General features: G+C 36.9%; 1 protein-coding gene across 18 annotated transcripts in view; it reads right to left on the bottom strand.

Annotated features, from left to right (window-relative positions):
• Positions 1–18,717, bottom strand: part of KIF6 (kinesin family member 6) — a 380,711-nt gene that overhangs the window by 292,617 nt on the left and 69,377 nt on the right. For 16 of the 18 annotated variants that reach the window (XM_072833153.1, XM_072833146.1, XM_072833145.1 and 13 more), the window contains 2 exons: positions 8,409–8,556; positions 3,439–3,548 (listed from right to left, as the gene is read on the bottom strand). In XM_072833153.1, the coding sequence (XP_072689254.1) occupies positions 3,439–3,548; positions 8,409–8,556 (258 nt within the window). The remainder of the gene's footprint in view (positions 1–3,438; positions 3,549–8,408; positions 8,557–18,717) is intronic. The other 2 variants (XM_072833162.1, XM_072833161.1) reach the window with 1 other exon arrangement.

Genomic DNA, 18,717 nt, shown 5'->3' with positions numbered 1-18,717 from the left:
ATTTTGGATTGTATTCAGAGTGTTTGGGACATTCCAGCTTGCAACAAAGAAACCAGTCAACCAGAAGGATAGGATTGCAGAGTTAGGGCTTGTCCGGGTTCAAGAGTGTGTAAAACCAGATTAATAGTACATACTCTTAATCCAAACCAGGTACAACAGAAGTCACATGCCATTATGAAGAATTACTTGATAATCATAGTAAAAGACAAACCCTTTAAAATCCCAAGAAAGTCAGCAGAGTCAATACCAGCCAAATCCCATCATCCCCACACCAAAAGACTGCAATCCTTGAGTTTTTCTGGAATTTTGTAGTATTGATTATATTTGAAGTTAGTAGGTTATCCTCCTGGGATATGGGAATCTTCTTTTATAATGAGAATCTTTTCATTTTTCTTTTAATGAAGTTTGTTGTCATGTAATTATATTCCAGAATGTAAAATAAGGACATCTTTCTATCCACTTTTGTATGCCTATGGGCCGGGGGAGGGGAGGTTAGTTCACTGAAAACATCTGTTTTGTAGCTGAGGTCACTTCTGACTTGAGTCAGTGAACTCATCCTCCAACAGGACAAAGCTACCATAGAAGGAGCTGTAGTTTAAGATAGAAAGCTAGTGACATCTACAGAGACAATCTGATCCACATGGAGAACCATTACTGAATGTCAGACATGCCAAGAAACACAAAGACATACAGTGAATTAAAGCACTGTTCTTGCTCTCAAGAGGCTTAAGGCTCTTTTCTAGGAGGAAAATATAAAATATCTACATCACTTATTTTTTTGTAAACAGGAAAAGAGTCACCAAGTAAGTCCTATCCTGTGAGGTCACCAGTTTTTGATCTTTGAACATTGAAGTTGGAAGGTTGTTAAATATTATATAGCCCAATGCCTACATTTCATACACAAGGAGAAACCAGAAAAGTGAAAAAAATATATCTAAGATTGCAGGGTTGGGACTAGAACTCAAATTTCCTGACTTGTAATCACGTGCTCCTGACTATATTACACTGCCTCTCTTAGAGGTCAATGACTTTTCTCACCCCTGCTTCTCATAGACTGTACCTCGTTATGTCAATTAGACTCTGATTCATAGAGCTCATGCTGTTTTTCCTTTACATGCTCATCTTCAAAAAGTCCACTTCACAGTTTCAATTTGATAGATAATTTTTTAAAATATTAAGAACTTACTCTGGCCTACGTGGTAGAGAGACTACCAACTCAAGTAAGACATGCTTCCTATATGTGAGGAGTTTATTGTAAATATCAAGTAGGGTATTCTCAGACACCAAAGTTGTGTATGTGAAACTCATTACCATCACCCAATCAAGTTTTCTAACAGAAATTATCTTTTTTAGTTAATGCTTCCTTAATTCTCTGGGTCCCACCGTAAAATCTTGAAGCTATTTTTGCTACTCTGGCATGAAAGTGAGAGTATGTGGTTTTCAATCCCTGCTGTACCATTAACAGATTAGTTTTGAAACCCTAGGCAAGTCATACCTCTTGGGGTTTACTCTCCTCGATCAGTAAAATGCAGAGAGTGAACTGGTTCTAATTTACCTTCTTTTCAAATTCAATCAAATCCAAGGGGAGAGGCATAATTAATATATTTTATTTCTATCTAGTTAAGTAGCTGACTAGTTAGCTATCATCTATTTATTTTCTTACGCATAGCTCTCAAGTTTTTCTCTCCTCCTCCATGTTTGTCAGACCCAAGCCCTTCACTTCTGGATTATTGCTAAACCGGCTTCAAGGTCTTCAGTGCACATGTGACTTGTTAAAAGCAATTTTAAGCAAGATTTAGCCTAGAGGTCCACAGGTTAGACTGGAGGCTAGAAAACTAATTTAAAAGCCTATTCAAATAAAGATCAATCTCACAACAAAAGCCCAACATTCAAGTCCCTCAAAAGCTGGCTTCTGTTGGCCTTTCTGATTTTATTTCACAACTCCTCAAGATGTGGCCTTTTTGACCACATCTTCATGTTGGTTTATAATTTAAATTCAATTAATTAACATATAGTGTATTATTAGTTTCAGGGGTAGAATTTAGTAACTTATCAGTTGTATATAACACCCAATGCTCATTACATCATGTGCCTTCCATAACGCCCATCACCCAGTTACCCCATCCCTTCACCCCCTCCACTCCAGCCACCCTTAGTTTGTCTCTTAGAGTTCAGTGTCTCTTATGGTCTGTCTCCCTCTCTGTTTTCATCTTATTTTCTTTTTCCCTCCCTTCCCCCTATGATCCTCTGTTTTGTTTCTTAAATTCTACATATGAGTGCAAACATATGATAACTGTCTTTCTCTGACTTCTTTTGCTCAGCATAGTACCCTCATGGTCAATCTTCCTGTTTTTAATGTTACTGTTCTGAACCTTCCTCTGAGAAATGTCTCACTTTTCTGTAAACTTAATTCCAATAGTTTTCTCAAGACTAATTTCTTCCATGGAGTCAGGTGTTTCCTTTCTCTTCTTATATTATTTAATTAACGATAATATTTAGAGTACCAACAATCATCCCCTTTCCTAACTCCCTCTAATGAATATGGTTGGCATGACAGAGATGATATGTAAAAACTCTCAGTCAACATTAAAAGGAAGAAAGCATATAAAGGTGATGCAAAGAGTATAATTTATTTTCTTTAATATTTCCTCTTATTTCCTTTGCAAATTAAAGCAAGCAACTGGTTACTGGTCTTAGTGATAGAGGATTAATACATGTTTTGAAATTGTTTTAGAATATTTAATAAGAAACTTAAAGTACATTTTCTTGGCTCTACCAACTTCTGATAATATGAAGATGTCTGGACAAAAGGATATGAAGTATTTCCATTAATATGCAATTTAGGCAGATGTTCAAACAAGCAGTGAGTAATGTTATACAAATGCTGGCAGGATAACTAACTCAGTTAGTAGGTAAGCTCTGAAGACTATTTATATTTCAGTCATGACGCAATCAGTGCCAATCTGACCAAATGATCCTCAGTGTCAGTCTTCATAACAGTAGAAAAGCAATTGGGAAAACAAAGTTTTATTTTCTCCCCTTTATATTCTCTTATTGCTGCCTGAGCCCTAATTTGAATCCCCTCCTCAGAGAAAAGTCACAACTAGAGGAGTAAAGGGATTGATTCAGCAAGAGTAAAGTAGTACTGGCATATCCCTTCAGTCTTCTCAGCACTGGCTCAGAAAACATTCAGTGCATTCTCTTGCACCAACTCCAAAGGAGATTTTCCCAAGAAATGGGTTTTAAGCAACTTAAGTTCCCATCACTACTGTCTGTTTGTCATAACTGAAAAAGTATCCATTATATTACAAAAAGATTCTGTTATCCAGTATTTGTTAATTATGATTGAGACCAGAAACATACAAAGTTTCAAAGGAAACAATTGAAGGGAACATCTGAAAGTGATTTTCCCTCCTTCTTTGTTGTTCTGCTACTCACGGCAAATCTTCCAAACTGGAGGCTTCATGTCTTGGATCCAATAGATCATAACCACATTCATTGTAGATTTCCAAATAGGAAATGTGCGTTGTATGTATTGTGCTGCTGTCCTGATTGGAAAAGGGGAAGACATTGTTTAATGGCTATAAATAACAATTCAGCTCAGAAGAGGATGAACACATTTATCACTACAGTTCCTCACAGCTTTCTCTCCTTTACTCTCTTTACTTTGTATGGTTTCCATTTTCAGTTCGTGACACTTTCAAGTTGCCAGTTACCATATGCATGAAGCTTTTTTTTTTTTAATGGCCAACACCCATGATTACAAGCAACTTTAGTCTGTTGGGTTTTTTTATTGGTTCCACATTATACATCAAGAGTCAATATACACTTAAAATGAGCCAACTTGGTTGCAGAACTGTATAACACACCATTTTTTACTTTCCAGACCCAAAAAAGGTTACTATGAAAAAATAAACTTACATTCTGTGAATAGTCTATTCATAAAAGAAAACAAAATCGTTACTTCAGTTTAAACTTCAGTAGCAAAAGTTTCCATCTTCAGTCATAGTTCTTTTTTTTTTCACTTTTGCAATATTCAAATTTTCTGATGACACAAATAGATAACAGACAATACTGGATAAGGGAAAATGAATCCCAGGGGACAAAAATAGTTTAGATCAATCAAGTAACAGTAAGAGTGGGCATTCGCAGCTCACTGCCTATATCTTATCTGTTGGATTTTCCTGGCTCACGTGGCAAATCAGGGATATTGAGCTATTGATTTGAGAGAGGTATATTCTGTGGGTCATTACTGAAATGGAATGACACAGGCATCAATATAGTTAGGATAAAAGTCAAGGTGATAGGTCCTGTCTCAGTTCTGTTGGCAGACAAAAGGACCTCCTCTCTCTGAGATGAAATGAAATGGAACTTTTTCAGATCTCAAGAAAATTCCAGGGTCAGTTTTCAAGACCAAATATCAACTGATAGCACCTTCTACTTGCTTCTCCCCCCCACCCAAAAAAAAAAAAACTTTCATTTTGACAAATAGAGTTTTACTTCTCATAAAGGGAGAATCTCTTTGTGTCTTATGGCAAAATGGTCGGCAGATTGTCAGAATGTCACAAAGAGAATTTGCTCACAATGACCTTTCCCTTGATTCTCACCCATATCCAAGACAATCCATTTGACAGATAATATTCAAAGGGAGAGGGGACAAAGTCACAGAGATGGGGGAGAGAGCAGAGGCCTGCAAATCCAGAGCTGGAATCTTAGTCCTACTTGCTATGAGCCTCTATGATGTTAGGCCTCAGTTTCCACACCCATTAGTGAGGAAGTTGAATAAAGAATCCCTATATGTTCTTTAGACTAAAATTAATATGATCCTCTGGTCCTAAAGTGGTTCAAACTATCCAAAGAAAAGCATCAACATTTCATAAAAACAAAATAACACCTGAAATATTAAGGCAACTCTTAGGGAGCACATGACCAAAGTAAAACACTCAAGCTACAGCTGAAATTCCACATTCTGGGTGTCTGGGGAGGTGATAGCATGGACTGTCTATGGACTAAGCAAATTTCTCCCAAATGCTGGAAATCATTTGCTGATGCAGGCGACTCTGGCTGCTTATCCTTTTTGTTGTTGTTGTTGTTAAATATTTTATTTCTTTATAAGACACACAGAGAGAGGCAGAGACATAGGCAGAGGGAGAAGCAGCTCCCTGTAGGGAGCCCAATGCCAGACTCAATTCCAGGACCCTGGGATCATGACCTGAGCCAAAGGCAGATGCTCAACCACTGAGCCATCCAGGTGCTCCACTGGCTGTTTATCCTAACACTCGGCCTGTTGATCAGCTCAGTATCCTCGGCATCATTTCAATAGCATTCTGTGGGTTATGGCTTGGCTTAGCACAGGTATCAGAGACGATAAATACTAGACAAACTCTGCGTGGTCTTTAGTCTGATCCAGTTTTCCCTAAAATGTCCCATGAAATAACATGTGCAAAAAGTGTTCCATGATCAACATATATGCTGTCTCTCTTTAGAAGATTCCCAGAGCATGTTAATAGGCCACAGGGGGATCATTTAGCAACTTCCGGAGATCTTGTTCAAAACTAACGTATTTCTAAAACTTATCTGAACATATTGGAAATATCCCATCTGTTACAGTTTGAGATTTTAGCAGACAGTTCTGGGCTCCTCTTAGCACCAGAAAAAGCTGGGTTTGAACACTGGATCTGCCATTTATGACTAAGTGATCCTGCATTCTTCACAGCTGTTTAATTACAGAATTACGGAGAATAAACCTTATCTTGCAGAACTGTTGTGACAGAGATATAGGGTTCTGTACCTAAAATCCTGCCAAAGAGTCTGGCTCTGTAATAGGCCCCAATAAATCTCTGCTGCTGCTACCGATACTATTATTGCTAATGTTACTGTTTTATTATTTCTAAAGGCCTCCAAACAGAGAATTCAGAATGTGAATATAAAAGGAAAGGCAAAAAAGGGCAAAAACAACAGCCAACTTGTATGTTCATCTACAGTGGACAAACTCTCTTTCTTCCAGAAATCAGAAGGAATCATAAGTCAGGAAAATGGCAAGTCCACTCCCCAGAGATGATGGGGATAATGCCTTTGGCTGCTCCAGCTTCTGCGTTTTCTGGACTTTTATTGGAATACACACTTAAAAGTCACTGAGCAATGTGGCAAGCTACCTTTTCTTATTACTCCTTTTTTAGTGGTTAGGATTGCCAGACTGTAATGTAACACACATGTTTCCTGCAGACAGCCTTTTCTCCTGCCCCCAGAACAAGTCTGAACCTCACAACACTCAAAAATAGTGGGCAGTAGTTTCTAAAATAAATGGAATCAATTGTCTTCTTTTCAAATCATCACAAATGTGCTCCTATCACACTCACAGGCATTATAGGAGCCAGTATGCAATTGCTCTTAGTTTATCTTGAAATAAATACTTTGCATAAGTCAAATATTTCCTTTAAGAGTTCTAGAGAGCTCCATGTGGCCCTCTAAAGCAATTGACTGGGGGCATCTGAGTACCTGACTGCATTTTTTCAGCTACACTGTGGACAAACTTAATGATGAAGCTCACATTGCCTCTGACTAGTTTTGCTGCAGTTTAGTTTGATTATAATGAATGTGTTGTGCCCTATCATGGAAGTCTGTCCTTTTACAAAGAGTTGTCCTGGCTAAAAATTGGTCCAAGGGGTTCTCTCCAATCCCAGGAAGTGATTTAGGATTATTCAAAATGAAACGAGCTTTAGAATAATGTCAATGACAGGCAGATATAAAACAATGGACCCAAGAGATGATAGGTACTTGGGAGATATTTAGACTTTTACTGTATTTTGGTACCCATAGACAAAATTTTAGAAGGGATAAATATATTTCCTGTGAGGAAAGGATTTGTTTATTTTGTTTAACTTAATCAGGGAAATTGGTTTCATTTGTTCTGTTTCAAAGGCTTCTTTGAAATCAATCAGGATCATTTGGCCACACATGTGTATGTGTATTTGTGTGTGTGCGTATAAATACAGATATTAATGGCTGTAGTAATTGAGCTCATTTCCTAAGCATATACTATGTGCCAGGAACTGGACCATATCTTTAGATACAGTATGTTCAACCCTCATAGCAACTCCACGAGCCTGAGACATGGCCACATGCTGTAAGCAGCACACTTTCTCAGAACCAGGTTGGCCCGCACCAACTTCAATGATCTTTCCAAGACAGCATGCTTCCACATTGGGCCACAGCAGCAAAAACTATTAGAAATCATATTCCCAGTTTGTGAAATCTGGGAACAAAACAAAACAGCTAATGTCGGAAATAAATGAGTAAATGAAAAGACAGGATATTAATCCAACATATACACTATACTCAACTCTTTCTCTTCCACATTTTCTGGCATGCAGAGTTGGCATGTTTGAGCTAGTGAGAGATGAGCTGAACTAATGGGTAATTGCTACTTTATGGATGGAAATGAGAATTATGCAGATCTCAGCAATTTCTTCTCATCTTTGCAACTCAAAATGCAAAAAGCATACATTCGAGAAACTTTGGAATAACTGTTACACTGACCTAGTTAGGGCTTTTGTTATACAGAATTAATACAACTAAGTAACTGTAGGAACTTACAGTACAGATGCTCGAGATCCTCTAGTACCATTCAATCCCTACTTTCAGAGAAGGGAAAACAGAAACCCAGAGAAGTTAAGGGACTCACCATTGTTTAAATACAACCAACCAAATAAAGGCAGCTTGAGACATAGAGGCAGTGCCTACAGAGGTAAAAAGCACAGTTTGTATCACACAGACTTGGGATGGACCTCCAAGTCAGTAACTTACAAAGACCCAGAGAAAGATATTTTGACTCAATTTTCCCAACTCTGAAATTGGGACAAGAATACTTACCTTGACGGTTGTATTAAATACCTATAAGGCAATAGACACTTAGAGACACACAATAAATGATGCATATAATATAGAGAACTCCTCTTCATAATAATCTTAAGCGCAATAGGATTTTTACTCTGGTAGACTCTCTTGGGCTTCTATTACAACTGTGAAAAAAGTACAATCTCATCATCTTATTCAGTGCTTTAGTAGTCGAAATAAAGATGTCTTGGCAAAAGGACATCCAGTTTCTTAAGGAGAAATATAAGACGTTAGTTGGTAAAATGTGTTATCTGTTCTTTTAACCTCCATTGATGGATCACAAGGAACTCCCTTTGAGCCTTTGCTGAAACAGCAGCCCTTTATTGAGAAGCACCTGAATTTCCACTTCTTCAGCAAAATCCTAAACTTTCTTTAAATATAAAGGCCAGAGTCACTGGCCAAAAATACTCCCTCATTTAGATATAATGTAATAAAATGTCACAATAAATTTTTTACCCACCATAAATTCCTGCTGAATATATCAGATAGAAAATGAACTTAAAGTTCCATACCTTTTGTAATTGCTCAAAAATGTATGACAGTGTCCTTGGGATGATGCCTCTGTCACTGTAGCGTTCTGCTCCACCCGTGATGGTGAATGTTTTCCCACTGCCCGTCTGCCCATAGGCAAAGATGGTACCATTGTAACCTGCCAAGACACTACATAAAGAAATGGCACACTTCTAACATCGAAATGGCTAACTGCACGAGTATTAAATGGCTAGTATTCTAATAGCAACCTTGTTCCACACTATTGGAAAGACATTTATAGAAGTATCTATATACGTGAATATCTAGCTAAAATAATTTACTTTTTAAAAATTCTTTTTATCCAGGAGTATCAGCACACCAATCTTTTTCTTAGTAGGTTATCTGTAACTCAAATGGAGTCCGGTCATCTTAAATATTTTCTTCATCTGAATACAACTTTTCTTTTCTTTTTTATAAAGATTTTACTTATTTATTCGTGAGAGACACAGAGAGAGGCAGAGACACAGACAGAGACACAGGCAGAGGGAGAAGCAGGCTCCATTCAGGGAGCCCATCGTGGGACTCGATTCCGGGCTCCAGGATCACACCCTGGGCCGAAGGCAGCGCTAAACCGCTGAGCCACCAGGGCTGCCCTGAATACAACTTTTCTTTAGAATACTTTTATATTTCACAAAAAGTTGCAAAGATAGTACAGAGTTAACACTGTTAACAGAGTGTTAACACAGAGTTAACACTTAGTTTCCCCTATTGTTAATACGTTAATATTTGTCATTTGTCACAACTAAAGAACAGATAGTGATGTATTGGACATTTTATTAAAAATGTTCTTGGTTTTTATACAATGTCTTTTAATCTTTTTTCTGCCTTACTGAGATATAGCTGACATCTTACAAATGTAGCTTTAACATGTACAAATGTGATATGTGATACATAAATATACTGCAAAATGAGTCTCACATAGGGTTAATTAACACATCCATCGCCTCACAGAATTATCATTTTTATAAGTGGTGATAACATTTAAAATCAATATTCTTGATAACTTTCAAATGTATAATAGTCACTGTGCTGTACATTCAATCTATAGAACTTATTCATCTAATAACTGGAAGTTTTTACCCTTTGTTTAATATCTCCACATTTCCCCCACCCACTAGCTCCTGCCAATCACCATTCTATTCTTGATATCTATGAGTTCAGTTTTTTAGATTTCAAGTAAACGAGAATGTACAGTATTTGTCTTTGTCTTATTTCACTTAGCATAATGTTCTCAAGGCTCATCCACATTGTTGCAAAATGGCAGAATTTTCTTCTTTTTATGGCTAATATCCCATTATATATATACACATATATACACACATTTTCTTTATCCATTCATCCATCAGTAGACATTTAGGTTTTTCTATGCCTTAGCTATTGAGAATAATGCTGCAATGAACATGGGGATGCAAATACCCCTATGAACTTTCATTTCCTGTGATTTATATGCAGGAGTGGCATCACTGGATCATATGGTAGTTCTAATTTTTAAAGGAAACTCCATACTGTTTTCCATAGTAGCTGCACCAACTTACATCTGCACCAACAGTGCACAAGAATTCCATTTTCTTTATATCCTTGACGGCATTTGCTGTCTCTTGACATTTTGACAACAGCTATCATAACAGGTATGAAGGTTTTTGGTTTGCATTTTCCAGATAATTAGAAATCTTGAACACGCTTTTATATATCTGTTAGCCATCAGTATTTTTTGTTTGGAGAAATTTCTATTCAAGTCCTCTGTCCATTTCTTAACTAGATTTGTGCTTCACATGTGATCTATCCAGGAGAATGTTTCATGTGTGCTTGAGTAGAATCTGTATTCTGCTGTTGTTGGGTGAAATGTTCCATGTATGTTCCATTAAGGTCCATTTGGCTTAAGGTATAGTTCACATCCAATGTTTCCTTATTGATTCTCTCTCTCTCTCTCTCTCTTTAAAGATTTTATTTATTTATTTGAAAGAGAGAGAACACAAGTGGGGGAAAGAGCAGAGACAGGGACAAGTAGACTCCATGCTGAGTTTAGAGCCCAATGTGGGGTTCAATCTCAGGACCCCAAGATTATGACCAGAGCCAAAATCAAGAGTTGGACGCTTAACCAATTGAACCATGCAGGCACCCAGTCTCATCACAGTTTTGATTTAAAGTCTATTTTGTCTGGTAAGAGCATAGCTACTTTTGCTTTCATTTGGTTTCCATTTATTTGCATGGAGTATCTTTTTCCATCCCTTCACCTTCAGTTTATGTATGTCCTTAAAGCTGAAGTGAGTCTCTTGTAGGCAGCATATGGTTGGGTCTTGTTTTTAATCCATTAGCCACTTGATGCCTTTTGATCGGAGAATTTAATCCATTCATATTAAAAGTACAGGCCTACAAATATCAGCTTATTCATTGTTTTCTAATTTTGTATTTCCTTTGTTCCCATCCTCCTCTTTTACTGTCTTTCTTTGTAAAGTGATTTTCCCTGTGGTATGCTTTGATTCCTTTTTCTTTGTTTTTTGTGTATATACTCTTGTTTTTTACTATTCATTCCATTTTTTATGTTTTTAATGTCATAATTTACTTCTTTTTATAAGTGTATCTCCATTATTAAATTACTGTAGTAATAGTTGTTTTTAAAACTTTTGTCCTTTAACCTAATAGTAGATTGAGTAATTAACGCAAACCATATTATAGTATTAGAGTATCATGAATTTGCTTATACTTGCATTTACCAGGATGCTTTATATTTTCATGTTTCAGCATTTCTTCTTATAAGATAGGTCTAGTGGTAATGAACTCCTTCAGGTTTTGTTTGTTTGGGAAAATCTTTGTTTCTCCTTCATTTCTGAAAGGCAACTATGCTGAGAAAGTATTCTCAGCAGTTTTTTTTTCCCCCCAGAAATCTGAATATACTGTCCCACTCTCTCAGGGCCTATAAGGTTTCTGCTGAGAAATCTGTTGATAACCTTATGAGGGTTCCCTTATTATATGGCTATTTTTTTCTCATGCTGCTTTTAAAATTCTCTCTTTGTCTGATTTTAGATATTTTTATTTTAATATGTCTTGTAAAAGATCATTTTGGTTCAAAATTATAGGGTCATCTATTAGCTGTATGAACATGGATGTCCAAATCTCTCTGCAGATTTGATCATTCCAAGCCATTATTTCTTTAAATATGCTTTCTGCCCCTTTCACCCTCTCTCTTACTAAGACTTTAACAATGTGAGATGGTTTTCTTTAGTGGCATAATTCACAAAGGTTTTCTTTACTCTTTCTTTTTTCTTTTTGCTTCTCTGACTGGATGATATCAAATGACATATTTTCCAGTTAACTAATTTCTTATTCTGCTTGATTCTGTCTGCTATTAAAGCTTCGTATTGAATTGTCAATTTGATCACTGTGTTTTTTAACTTTAGAATTAGCTTTTTTTTTATGGTTTCTATTCCTTTGTTGAACTTCTCATTTTGTTCATGTATTATTTTCCTAATTTCATTTAGTTGTCTGTGTTTTCTTGTAATTCACTGAATTTAAGAGTATTATTCTGAATTATTTGTCAGACAGTTCCCAGATCCATTTCTTTAGGGTCAGTAAATGGGCTTTATTAGATTCTTCTGGTGATCTCATGCCTGTGTGGGTAGACCTGGATACTGGGGCCACAGTGGCTGACTAGGCACTGGGATCTCTGGGATGGGCCCAGCATCTGGAACCACAGGGGCGAGTCCAGTGCTGGGACAGGCTGGTAGTCTGGTTTCACAGAAGCCAACCTGGAGGCTGGAGCCACAGGTGCCAACCTGGAATAAGGGCCAGCAAAGAGTCTTGGGCTATGGAATCAGCTTACAACATAGAGCTTCAGGGGCCATGTTGGGTTTGCGGTGACCAGTGTGATGCTGGGCAGGCCAGGGGCCTGGGTCTATGGAGCCAGCTTCAAAGCTCCAGCTGCAGGGGGCTGGCCAACACTGGGGAGGGCTTAAAGTGTGGGTCTGATGGTAATCTACCAGAATACTGGAGCTATAGGAGCCACCCAAGGCCATGCCAGCTGGCCAAACAGGGATGGGATAGAATCCTGGATTTCCTAGAGTCTGCTGGAGCCTGGTATCATGGGCGCTGACTGGGGCCATGAGAGTCATCTGGCTGCAGGGTAAATCAGGAGCTTGGGTTTATGGGAACCTGCTGGTAGCCTACTGCTGCAGGAGCTGCTTGGGACTACAGTAGCAGGCAGGTGGTAGGGTAGGCCAGGGGAGTAGATGCTAATAGCTTGTCAAGAACTTGGTACCTTGAAGTCATGTGGTGCCAGGGAAGTCACCTGGGGCCATGGGAGCTGCCTAGGGCCACTGGAGTCAGCTGATGCTGGGATGTGCCAGCACAAGTATCTACAGTAACATCAGGTGCTCATTGCAGTCTCCTCCCATGGGGATGGTGTCTCTTTCAGTGCTAGGATGCTCAGGCTTCAGGGATGCTTAATGGGGTAATGCCAATCTATCTTTTCTACCCTCCTCAATGTGTCTTTTCTTTTTTTCTGTGCCCCACCACAATGCTGTAATTCCTCACCTGGAGTATTTTAGCTTTTGTGAAGGTATTTTCATGCTTGGTTGTTATTCAAATTGATCTTTCTGGGAGGGTACAAGTGCTAGAAATTCCTGTATTACTGTTTTGCTGAAATCGCTCTCTAATTAAATATTTTCTTCATCTTTAGTATACTTTATAGTACATGTTGAAAGTAAAAGTTCTGATGAAACCATACCTCCAATTTGGCAACCTACAAATCTGACACCTGGCATTTCATGGGGCAAATACTCATAACATGTAGTCACCTTCTAGAACACTAGGTACAGAATGCAGAATATTTACCACTGTATACCTTGAAATGTAATTCCCTAATTTAACATTAAGCTCCAACTATAAACCCTCTAAGGATTCCCCTCCTGAATTTTCATGGAATGACTTTTTGGTAAGATAGTAATCCAGATGTGCTCTACAGTTGTACAGAGCAGCCTTTGATTTAATTGTGGTCATAAGAATGCTGGATTTTCCAGACTTCAAGTTATATTACAAAGCTGTAGTAATCAAAACAGTATGGTACTGGCACAAAAAATAGATACATAGATAGATCAATGGAACAGAATAGAAAACCCAGAAATAAACTCTCACTTCTACAATCAGTTAAATCTATAATAGGGAGGCAAAAATATACAATGGGGAAAAGACAGTCTCTTCAACAAATGGTATTGGGAAAACTGGACAGCAACATGCAAAAGAATGAAACTGGACCACTTTCTTATGCCATACACACACACACACACACACACACACACACACACACAAAACCTCAAAATGGATCAAGGACCTAAATGTGAGACCTGAAATCATAAAAATCCTGGAAAAGAACACAGGTAGCAATTTCTTCAACATTGGCCATAGCAACATTTACCTAGACATGTCTCATGAGGGAAGGGAAATAAAAGCAAAAATAAACTATTGGGGTTATATTAAAATAATAAAAAACACTACATCTGCACAGTGAAGGAAACAATCAACAAAACTAAAAGGCAATCTACAGAATGAGAGAAGATGTGTGCAGATAACATCTTCAATAAAGGTTTAGTATTCAAAATATAGAGAGAACTGATATACCACTCAAAAAACAAATAATCTAATTTAAAATGGGAAGAAGACACGAACAGACATTTCTCCAAAGAAGACATGCAGATGGCCAACAGACACATGAAAAGATGCTCAACACCACTCATCATCAGAGAAATGAAAATCAAAATTACTATGAAATATCACTTCACACCCATCAGAATGGCTAAAATCAACAACAGAAGAAACAACAGGTATTGGAGAGGATGTGGAGAAAGGGGAACCTTCTTACACTGTTGGTGGAAATACAAGCTGGTGCAGCCACTGTGGAAAGCAGTATGGAGTTCCCTCAAAAAGTTAAAAATAGAATTACTCCATGATCCAGTAATCACACTACTGGGTATTTACCCCCCAAAATACAAAGACACTAATTCAAAGGGATATATACAATCCTATGTTTATAGCAGCATTATTTACAATAGGCAAGTTATGGAAGCAGCCCAAGTGTCCAACAATAGGTGAACAGACAAAGAAGATGTGGCATATACATACAATGGAATACTATTCAGCCATAAAAAAAACAATGAAATCTTGACATTTGCAACAGCATGGATGGAGCCAGAGAGTATAATGCTAAAATAAGTTAGTCAGAGAAAGACAAATACCATACAATTTCACTCATATGCGGAATTTAAGAAACAAAATAAATGAGCAAAAGGCAAAAAAAAAGACAAACCAAGAAACAGACTCTTAACTATAGATAATAAACTGATGGTTACCAAAGGGGAGGTGGAATGGATGGGTGAAATAGGTGATGGGGATTAAGAAGCATACTCATCATGATGAAAAAATGAAATTTCAGAATTTCAAAAAGAAAAAGAACACTAAACCTTCTCACCACCATCTCTCTTCCCTCTTCTCCTCATGTCCCCTTCCCTTTCCTTCTCTTCCTTCCCATCCCTCCCTTACCCCATTTCCTCATCATATAGGCTTTCCTAGTACATCTTGGATGATTCAGACTTTCACAAGTGGATCTTTCTTCTACATTGTACAGAATAGCAAACTATTATAGCATTATGTTCTTTTTTTGTTACAAATAGCTCCTTCATCCCTGAGATGTTTTCATCCAACCAATTATGAAGATGTTAGCTAATGGTGCCTTCATTGTCAATGGATGCTTAATAGATGGCTCCTCTGAGAATCACCCCTCACTGTTCACACTGGGATTCCTCCTTTAATACTTCTGCTGAGATACTGCCCATAGTTCTGTTTTGCTATGCTTTCATGCTTGTATGGTAAGTGATTTATTATCATCACGCCCTCTTAAAACACACAGGTTTTGCTTAGAGCTTATTGTGAAGTAATCAGTTAAGTCCCGCGCACCTCATACAACTATTAAACTAAGAATAATATTTATAGCAACAATTCAATGAATCTTTTGTTATGTAGGTAGAAGGTGTTGTTGGTGCTTAAACACATTAAGTGAACAAAACGGGATAACTGATGTGTTATTCAACTTTCCATTTCTGAGAGGCTTAATAATTTTTCTCCATGTCTTCACATAGAGTTGGAACTATAATGATTAATTTAGCTGGATGATTACAGAATCTTTCTGCTCAACAGCATTTGTCACCAAGGACATAGCTATGTTCCATTAGCAAGTATCATATGAATATACAATATCTCTTAACCATAAATGTCCTAGGTAAATGAAGTCGATAATTTTAAGAATCAAACCTTAAACATTTTTAAATTTTTTGATAGAAAATTTTCTAAAATATATTAGGCTTTCCCTGTCTTTAAAAGCAAAAAATTTATAGTTTAGCATTTTCATTTTGACTTAGAGACAGCCTAAGGAAAGTGAGTACTGTGGCATGCTACATTGGCATCTGCTGATTATTATGGTTATTTTTTATACTTAAATCTTTTTCACTGCCAGTTGTTCTAGTATACTTTCTTCTAATGTGTGCTTCCTTTCCTCCTATCTGCTGTAAACTAAATGGCAAAGTTAGCATGGTATTTTTTTTTTTTTGTAGCATGCTATTTAAAATAACAAAGATGTAGGTTCCACCAATACATACTCTATGGCTATTTATTTATTACATTGCTACAATAAAAAATTAAATAAAAAATGTAAATTGGCAACATTTATCTCCAATTCCTTTCTGTAGATCATTCTCAACTTAATCTTGTGCCTCTTCCCTATTGAACACTGGACAATTTTGTATGCTTGTAGTCTCATCCATTCTAAGAGAAAATACTAGTTCAAAATAAAGAGAAATGGTGGAGTAAGGACCTCTGAAAATTCACTCCTCCACAAGAATAATGAGAACAGTGGCAAAAATTGTCAAAATCAACTTTTTCAGAATCCTGGAAGCTATCCAAAGGCTCACAACAATCCAAGGAGTGTTTACTCAAGTAAAATGGCTGAATCTCAGGAAGGGTGATGAGTTTTGTGACATGTTAACTTGACCATTCTCACTCCCCTCCCCAGCTCCATGGTAGCCTTGAAAAATAAAAGACTTGCAAACACATAACCATGAAAAACATAAGTACAGCAACCACTGGAGGGGGTGGTACAGGTTTGGAACTCCTCCAAAAGTCTACAGAATTGGACTTCTCTGACCTGTCTTGCCTCACTTATAGTACTTATCTTTGTTTGACCTGACTCAGTTTATTCAATGAAAAAAAGTCATATCCTGGTACTTGTTGAAGACAAATCAGTGGTAAGTGTTCAACATCCCAGTTGCCCTAGGCTGCAATACCAGTAGGCAAACAAGAAGGTGAACAAAATCTTAAAATTAAAATCTGTAGAATACTATGTCTATAAGGGGCTTTGAAAAGTTATGGCATATTTTTGGGACTCTAGAAGACCATACATATGTACAGAGCTGTGTGCACGTCCAGGAGAGACCAGAGAAGGTCCTATATCTTATCTATGGCTGGCCTTGAGGCCCCAAACAAGCATGAAGTTAGAGATAAGACAAAATTATAAACTTCCAGAGTACTGAATGGGTACCCCAACACAGAGAGCATTTTATCAAGGCTCAGAGTGATAGGTTCAAGGGATTTAAAAAATATCTGTCCAATCACTAACTGACCACAAATCTTACTGAACAGAGATTTCAGAGGTTGCATACAACAAACAGTACAGGCTTTATAGATTTAGTCCATAGAATTTATGAAACAAATAAGCAGCCACAGCAACAATAACAACAACAAGAAGCATTGGAGAGGGTTGGAATCTGAATTCCAGAGCTATCATATCATACTACTTAAAATACCCAGTTTTTAAAAAAAAAAAGACGTGAGATGCAAAAACAGCAAAGTATTTCCTCTGCATAGGAAATAAAAAGTTTAATAGAAATGGGTCTTAAGGAAGCCCAGATTTTTTAATTCTAAATAAAGAGTTTAAGTTTGGGGTGCTTAGGTGGTTCAGAGGCTAAGCATCTGCCTTCAGCTCAGGTCATGATCCCAGGGTCCTGAGATTGAGCTCTGCAGCACAGGGCTCCCTGCTCACTGGAAGCCTGCTTTTCCCTCTCCCTCTGCTGCTTCCCCTGCTTATGCTCTGTTGCTCTCTCTGTCAAATAAATAAATAAATAAAACCTTTTAAAAAAGAGTTTAAGTTTGGTATTATAAATAAGTTTGAAGAACAAAAGTAAAGCATGTTTAAAGGATTAAAGGGAAGTATGAAAATGATGTTTCACAGAACAGTGAGTATGAATAAAATGATAAAAATAATAAAAAAGAATTTAAAAAATCTGGATTTGAGAAGTATGATAATTGAAATAAAAAATTCACTACAACAGCAAATTTGAGTTGGTAGAAGAAAGTGAAGTTCAAGATTGGTCAATTAGATTATTCAGTCTGCACAACAGAAATGATAAAGAATGAAGTAAAATGAACAGAGAAATCAGAGATCAACATTTACATAAAGTCCCAGATGGTGAGGGGAGATAATGTTTACAAAAATGATGATAAAAACTTCCCCAATAAATCTACGTATCTAAGATCAATAAACTCATTTCCAAAACTAAACACATCATAGCAAAACTGTCTAAAGACAAAGAAAATCCTGAAAATAGCAAAAGAGAAGTAAGTAATCACACACAAGGAATCATCTATAAGATTAACAATGGATTTCTCATCAGGAATCATGGAGGCTAGAAGGTAATGGAATGCATATTCAAAATGCTAAAAGACTAGTTGGGCTATCTTCCTTTGCAAAAATTAACCTGTCTACCAAAATTTATATTTTAATTTTGTTTTCTGATTATTTATTGCTACCATGTAAAATTTAATAGATTTTTCTATATTAATCTTGAATCCTAAAACCTTGCTGAGTTTGTTTACTGCTACTTATCCTCTAAAAGTGCATTACCTAGGATTTCTATATATAAAATCATATCATCTACAAATAAACATACTTTTACTTCTTCCTTTCTAACCTAACACACATCTTCTTATACACACACACACACATATATATATATATTATATATATAAACACACACACACACATATATATATTACACATACACAATGGATATTACTCAGACATAAAAAAAGAATGAGATCTTGCCATTTGTAACAAGGATGGACCTAGGGCGTACTATGCTAAGTGAAATAAGTCAGACCCACAAATACCATATGATTTCACTTATCAGTAGATTCTAAAAACAAAACACATGAACAAATAAACAAACAAACAAAAAAACCAGACTCTTA

This window comes from Canis lupus, chromosome 7 (genome assembly GCF_048164855.1).
Source record: "Canis lupus baileyi chromosome 7, mCanLup2.hap1, whole genome shotgun sequence".
NCBI lineage: Eukaryota > Metazoa > Chordata > Mammalia > Carnivora > Canidae > Canis > Canis lupus.
The sequence above is the reverse complement of the archived record's forward strand: the minus strand, read 5'-3'. Positions and strand labels throughout refer to the sequence as shown.